General features: G+C 29.8%; 1 protein-coding gene across 2 annotated transcripts; it reads right to left on the bottom strand.

Annotated features, from left to right (window-relative positions):
• Positions 1 to 884: 884 nt before the first annotated feature.
• On the bottom strand, positions 885 to 6,602 carry LOC106475239 (WASH complex subunit 5-like). 2 transcript variants are annotated; one of them, XM_013935939.2, is made up of 4 exons: positions 6,308 to 6,602; positions 5,918 to 6,024; positions 4,829 to 4,913; positions 885 to 1,013 (listed from the first exon to the last, which is right to left on the bottom strand). In XM_013935939.2, exons 1-4 carry the CDS (start codon positions 6,530 to 6,532, stop codon positions 903 to 905), a joined length of 528 nt encoding a protein of 175 aa, XP_013791393.2. In that variant the 5' UTR covers positions 6,533 to 6,602; the 3' UTR covers positions 885 to 902. The 2 variants fall into 2 exon arrangements, with proteins under 2 accessions (XP_013791393.2, XP_022235112.1); XM_022379404.1 differs by lacking the exon at positions 885 to 1,013 and adding an exon at positions 2,122 to 2,640.
• Positions 6,603 to 7,294: the final 692 nt, after the last annotated feature.

The raw sequence follows: 7,294 nt of genomic DNA, 5'->3' as shown, positions 1-7,294 counted from the left end.
CTGGTGAAATCAAAACTTTAAAAAAAATTCAAAGTTTCCATAATTATCAAAACACACATAAACTACAAGAAAACCAAAACAAGAAATGTTGTAAAAAATAAATTAAGAGCTCAGACAGTAGGTGCTGTTTCACTAAAAGGAAAGCTATGGATAAAACAAACAAAATTCTGAGTGATAACACAAAGTAGGTCTTACAATCAGGCTGTCAGTTCGTTATATAAGGACTAGCTTAATTACTAGACAAGAGGGATGGTAGGTAGCCAAAAACACCCACTACCAATTCAATCTAACTGAATAGTGAGATCTGACTATCACTTCTTTAATGCACCCGTGGTCCCTCAGGCTGAGTGTCAAAGACAGCCACAAGGACAACTGTGGAGAAATGCAATACCTTTGTATGTAATATTCACTTTATCAACAGAAAAGCTGCTTACATGTATCATCATCATCTGTTCAGTGATGTGTATGTATTTTGATGTTAGAATCTCATATTTCTAATAAGCCACAAACATCATTTGAACTTCACATGAACAGTTCGATCTTGTAGAGTTCCAAAGAAAATGGTTACCATATTTTTCTCTATGGTTTGAATACATGTATGAAGACTAACTTCTTAGGCATTCTTATCCTTAAAATTAAAAGTTTGTGTACACAATTATCAGTAAGACTACAGAATATCTTCAAATTTAAGTAGTCATTAAATACCCAACATGGATATTTGTATATATTCTATCACTTGATACTTCTCCATTCAGATATAACAGTATAGAAAATACTGAAGATCAAATAAACAAACACAGCATCACTGCTTTCTAAATTGACAGCTTACAAAAAATAGCATGAAATTGTTTTTATTGCTAGTTGCCATTAGCAGTTCCCTGACAAGGTATAGGAAATAAAAACTACTGGTACCTGTATCTGTAGTAGGACACCAGCATACGTTCCCTTACTGAGCCTTCTATCTTCTGATCAACTACCAACAGCATCACTCCACAAAGATATAGAGCTTCACACTAGAAAACACTACTCTTAGAAGTTCTCCCATCACTACTTATATTTATCACATGAATCTACATTAGTAAACAATTATTTAATTTGTAATTCACATTCATTAACACTTCTAAAATTTTATGGTTTCAAAATATATATTACTATTTTCATTTGTAACTTTTCTTAAAGCTTAATGATAATTTATCTGCTGGAAATAGGTGTACTATTTATAAATGAATTTTTAACAGTAGTTATGTACATTAAATATGTACTTTAGGGTGCTAAAACATTTATCTTGGTTTTTTCTGATAATTTTTTTTAAAAACTTTTTTTAAGTTTCTTTTTAATTACAGTGCTACTTCTGTTATCGGCATATGTCCATTCCTGACCATGCGCAGATAGCCAAGATTCACCCCCAAGGACTTATGTACCATATAATTACTGACCATAATAAGTTCAAATTAGAAATAAGCAATATTACATGAACAATTATATTAAAACCAATATTAATAATACAGTAACATTTTACCTTTACATTGGAGGTAATCTTGATCACCTTCTGGCCCTAGAACATCTGGGCCAAAAATGTGCAGCTACTTGAAGTTTTCAGTAAGTTAAATTATAGATAGTAGAGGTACTTAAAACAGAAGACTGAATTTTGAGAAAAAATTACAGGTTTACAACTCTAACTCAGACACAGGGGTAGTAAATATTAATAATAATTTGGTTTGCAAATATTAAGAAAAGAGTATTTAAATTTAACTGATAACAATTTTCAAACTTATTTACAGATCCTATTTTGTTTGAGACAAAACCTATTCACATTTGGTATTTCTATAACAAAAAATAACACAAACATGGGCTAACTTTTACTGTGTTAAATCTACATAGTTTATCTTAATATGTTAAATCCAAAATTATAAAATTTTTGATATGAGACATACTTTCAAAGTTATAACCAAAGAGTGTTAGATGAAAGTTTGTTTGAAGTTAAGCACAAAGCTACACAATGGACTAGCTGTGCTCTGACCACCATGGGTATCAAAAATCTGGTTTCTAGCATTGAAAGTCTGCAGACATACTGCTGTGCCACTGAGGGGCATGATGAAAGTAACTGTGACTTAAAATTATTTTACAGACAGTAATATAATCCTATGTTATTTTAATGAAAAAAACAAGCTTGTTTTACAATATTTTCAGCAAATAAGTTCCAGAAACAGCTGCTTACATAGCAAATGTTTTCAGTTTCATTTTGTTATAAAAAACTCAGCTAGTAGTGAATATATTTAACTGGACATGATATAAATATACAGTATGTATTAGATGACCAAATAATGCAACAAAGAACTTTAGTAACATATGCGTAATTAAAAGCAAGATTCACAGGCTGAATCATTAGAAAGTAAACACACAGTTCTTTTATAACTACAAAACAAATGCTAGTAAATCAATACGTTGGCAGGTTGTTTATTAAGTTTAAGACATAATTGCCAAGAAGTAAGTGAAATATTATATGTCACGTCCAAGAAAGAGTTCAGAAGAGAAGAAACAACAGAACAATGAAAGGAAGTTAGAACTCTAGAAATCCAGGTGCTTAGGCTAGAAGATCATGTGGAGGCAAAGGTTGAGTGGCTTGGAGTCTAGGTACATCTAGGAAATACAATTGTGTCACTAAAGAGATGTACCAAATTCTAAGAATCAACAAAATAAGAAGGTGTAGAGTCATGTGCAAAACAAAGTCAAAGCTAGAATCATGTGTTGCAGTTATGATTTTGGTTCTGTTTGAAATCATGCCAACTTCTTGTTGCAGACTATAAAGATTGAGGTGTAGTGAGCATCCTATGCAAGAAGTATACAGCTGTGAACCACCCAGTTAAAATCTAGCCTACGAATGTTCATTTACCTGCCCTAAAGAACATTTATCATCCAAGCTCCATGTAAGTTGTATTGTTATTTCCAAATGATCTAGTAGTGTAAAATTTTAAATATGTACTCAGAAATAAATAAAATAAAGATAATTGATGCTTTTCTTGAAGCAGTTGAGATTTTGATAAGCATTCTTGAGGAACTGTTAAAGGATTATCCCATATATTAATTGAATGATATATAAGTGTATATTATGGTAAATAAACACATATCCTTTAAGTTGTTCTTTGAGTGATTTCTTATTCTTTACGTAAACTTTATTGACTCATGACTGTTTATCCTGATATTAAAATATCATTTGTAGCAAGTTGTCTTACATATTATCAACAGTGCCTGTTACAAAAGTATCTTAGCATCTGTTTAATCTTCTCACTATGGACAGGTAAAAGTGTGCATGTCATGACATTTTAGAGGATTACATTCAAAATATAATTAAACTACTTTATGATCACACGATATGAATAAACTTGGCATAAAAATGCAGTTAATACTTAAATTTTAATATTATATAAGCTTTAAGTTCTTAATTTTATAATAAGGAAATATTAATAAAAATAATCCTAGTATGAGAATTGAGAAATTTGCTCTAGGTATCCCCTCTTCTCCAATTTATTTACCATCTCACTATGAAGTACAAAATTTAATGTAAATTACTCATTATAATATCGCTATTACTCAGACAAAGCATGATTTTTATACCCTTCAATTTTAATTGGTTACAAAGCCATAAAATAGGAAATCAGACCCCTCTTGCCATACCCACCTGTCATATCCTCTTTTTCACAAATTGCCAGTACTTCTCTTTGACATTTAATACTATATTATTTATAACCAATAAAAAGCCAATGTTTTAATCTATCAAATGACTTATTACATTGCTTTCTGTACAGATAATTGTCTATTTTGCTTCCAGTTCAAACTTAATTCCCTGGGGAAACACATTGACAAGCTTAGCTGAATTTTTAACAAGTCTTATGGGATAGTTAGAAAGCCAGGAAAATTATGACAGTTATCAGATATTGTCTGCATCATTTTATGTGTTATTATTCAATGTTATTAGTTGCATTATTTAATTAAATAAAAAATTATTCAGTGTAGTATTACTATTAGTATACAAAAGTAGGGTTAAGTTTCATCAACAGTCGAAACCAAAAAAAAGAAGATCCAGGTAAGTATAATATCTTTTGTTTTTCCTATGTATTCTTTACTTCTTATTATGAAAGTAACTACAATTTATATATTATAAATTTATTTTGTTAGATGAGGTAAGATAATAAAAAAGAAATTTTCACAAGGTAAACTCACAAGTAGCCTTACATAATTCAATAGATTAATGTAAGCTATACATTTGCCAAGTGATTTACAACTTGTGTGGTGGGATTATTAGTTAGACACAGTTTAAAGAGCAATAAAACAATAAAATTTAAGTACAAAAATGTGTATAATGTTACAAGATTTAAATTATTTAGGATAAATAAATGTAGATTCATGTTAAAATCTGAAATCATTCCAGAAAGAAAAAGAGGTAATTCATATTTATTTAATATTTTTTATAATGGTTACATTCATTTCACCAATGACTATAAACAAATCTATGATTGATATAGAAAATGTAACAAATTTCTGTTATAGGAGCTAATAAATAATACAGAAATGTTTCTAACACTGCTCAGACTACATAAATAACAATATACAAAATTTTTGTTGGTTGTTAAGCACAGAACTACATAGTAGGTTATCTGTGGTATGCTTACCACAGGTATCAAAGCCAAAATGTTAGCATTAGAAGCCTCCAGAATTACCACTGAGCTATAAGGAAGCTATAAAATATACATACACACACACATATATATATATATATATTATATATAAGAATTTTGTCTCTTCTAAATTAAATTTGTAAGAATCTTACCAGCAATTGTTTCCCATCTTCAATTAGAAGAACAGATTCAATAGTCTGTTGTATATACACTCCTTCATCTAGTTCTTCGAGATACCTAAATAAACACCACAATGTAAAAATGTTTTGTTTTAGTCAAATTTAGAAGCTACTTATTACAAATGATACTGTACAAATCATTTATACTTGAAACTTTATCAATATACTTCTCACTTCTCACAACCATCATCAGGGTAAATGACAAGAAGAGTTTCATCAGTTCTAACCCTTCCCTCCATATAAGATTATACTGTAAGAACAAGCAAAGTTACAAAGAAATTTAATGAAGTCACTCTCACCCACTTAAACACCCAATCAAAGAAACCACTCAATCTAAAGATAGCCCTTGATATTCATATGTTGTTCAGAAAACAAAAAATTAATTCTATACAACAGATCATCCATTTTACAAGTTCAAATCATTTAGAGATATAACCTAACCAAAGAACAAGACTGTATATGGGTTTCAATATTTATTTATTATCTATTTCAACTTCAATATCTATTTTCCCAATATTGAAGTTATTTCTTGCAAATTTATAATTTCAATGTTAAGACAACTATAGGCAATTTAATCAAGATTTAACTTCATCTTTCAACAAGACCAAAGTTATTTATTGTTTATTTGTATAAATCATCCTATTAGTTCATATTTTGTGTAACAAAACTGCACCCACCACTATAGAATAAAGTCCTGTACAAGGTTACAATCACATATCTAATGTTATAATAAAGGGACCAAAACTGTACCCATCACTCCAGAATAAACTCCTGTACAAGGTTACACTAACATATCTAATTTTATAATAAAGGGACCAAAACTGCACCCACCACTCTAGAATAAAGTCCTGTACAAGGTTACAAGAATATCTCTAATTTTCCATTAAAAATTTCCATAGATAAATCCCAGAAATTTTATCACTTTCTTCACCACAGCTAACCATTAGGCAAATATTTCAAGTTTCAATAATCAGACTCGAATCTCTCAAATTACTAACCAAATTTCTATGATCCATGAAAGTGAAATAACCCACTCATGATAAGAGTTAGCTTTTACTTTACCTGTTCAAATCAAGCATGTATTTGTGGACACTCTCAAATGCTAAATAAAATCTTGTCAATATCTCAATGTAGTTTTCTCTGAATTCTTCATCTCGATCTTGTAATTGCTGAAATAGAGAGACAAGGTTAGGTGTTAAAATAATCTCTTGAAATAAAGTAAGCCAATTTTTATAAATATTCTTATATCTTTCACAGATACCAATGCTTAGTTTTGAATTACTGCATTGTCAAGTCAGTTACAAAATTATTGACAAGCAAACAGTTAACACCCTTCCAATGTTGCAATAAACTAAGAATGAATTATAGTATACAAATTTATCTTGAAAGATTAACAATAAAATGTAATTGTTGAATATGAAAGAAAGTTATTGTCAAAAGATTTTTACTTACAGGACTACTTTCAATTTTATTATCATACGTGTCTGCCATCTGGAAATAGCTAAAATCACAAAGGACATCTCCATACTTAAGTTGGTCTGATTTATTCTCCAATCTGAAGACAGCTGGAACCACATCGGCTAGTCGAAGAAGTTCAGCAATTACTGCATTACCCCTGGACACCAGTCGTAGCAGGTTTTGTCCACAGGCATTGTTATCAGCTAAGAAATCTACCATTTTGACCACGTTTTCACCAAAAAACCTTTAATGTAATCATGAAGTTTCCACTGCATATTAATAAAAAATAACTGAGTCAAAACACAGTAAAACAAAAGTTTAAATTATGTTTCATATTTTATAAACAGAAAGTAGATTATAATGGCATGGTTACTACAGCAATTTATTGGTTGTAATAATTTGCTGATATTTGAGTTTTCAATTTTAGCCATTCTTAGTAAGTTTTCAACTTTTAATTGGTATACCTCTATTTAAGAAAAAACAGCTGATGATTTAAATATTTAACTTGTGAAAAATAAGTATACTCAACTATATACTTGTTACAATTAAATTTATCTTACTATAGCAAGGATTTGAAATGTTTTACATTAAGAATGTGATAAATTCAAAATTATCAATTATTGTTAATACAAATATCATTCTCATACACTTTGAAAAGGCTATACATTTGTACCAGTCATGGAAACTTTCCAGCTACAATAATTACATTTGCACCAGTCATGGAAACTTTCCAGCTACAATAATACTGAGTGACTGAATATACATTTGTACCAGTCATGGAAACTTTCCAGCTACAATAATACTGAGTGACTGAATATACATTTGTACAAGTCATGGAAACTTTCCAGCTACAATAATACTGAGTGACTGAATATACATTGTACCAGTCATGGAAACTTTCCAGCTACAATAATACTGAGTGATTGAATATACATTCGTACCAGTCATGGAAACTTTCCAGCTACAATAATACTGAGTGAT

This window comes from Limulus polyphemus, unplaced genomic scaffold, assembly GCF_000517525.1.
Source record: "Limulus polyphemus unplaced genomic scaffold, Limulus_polyphemus-2.1.2 Scaffold8277, whole genome shotgun sequence".
Taxonomy (NCBI): domain Eukaryota; kingdom Metazoa; phylum Arthropoda; class Merostomata; order Xiphosura; family Limulidae; genus Limulus; species Limulus polyphemus.
The sequence above is the reverse complement of the archived record's forward strand: the minus strand, read 5'-3'. Positions and strand labels throughout refer to the sequence as shown.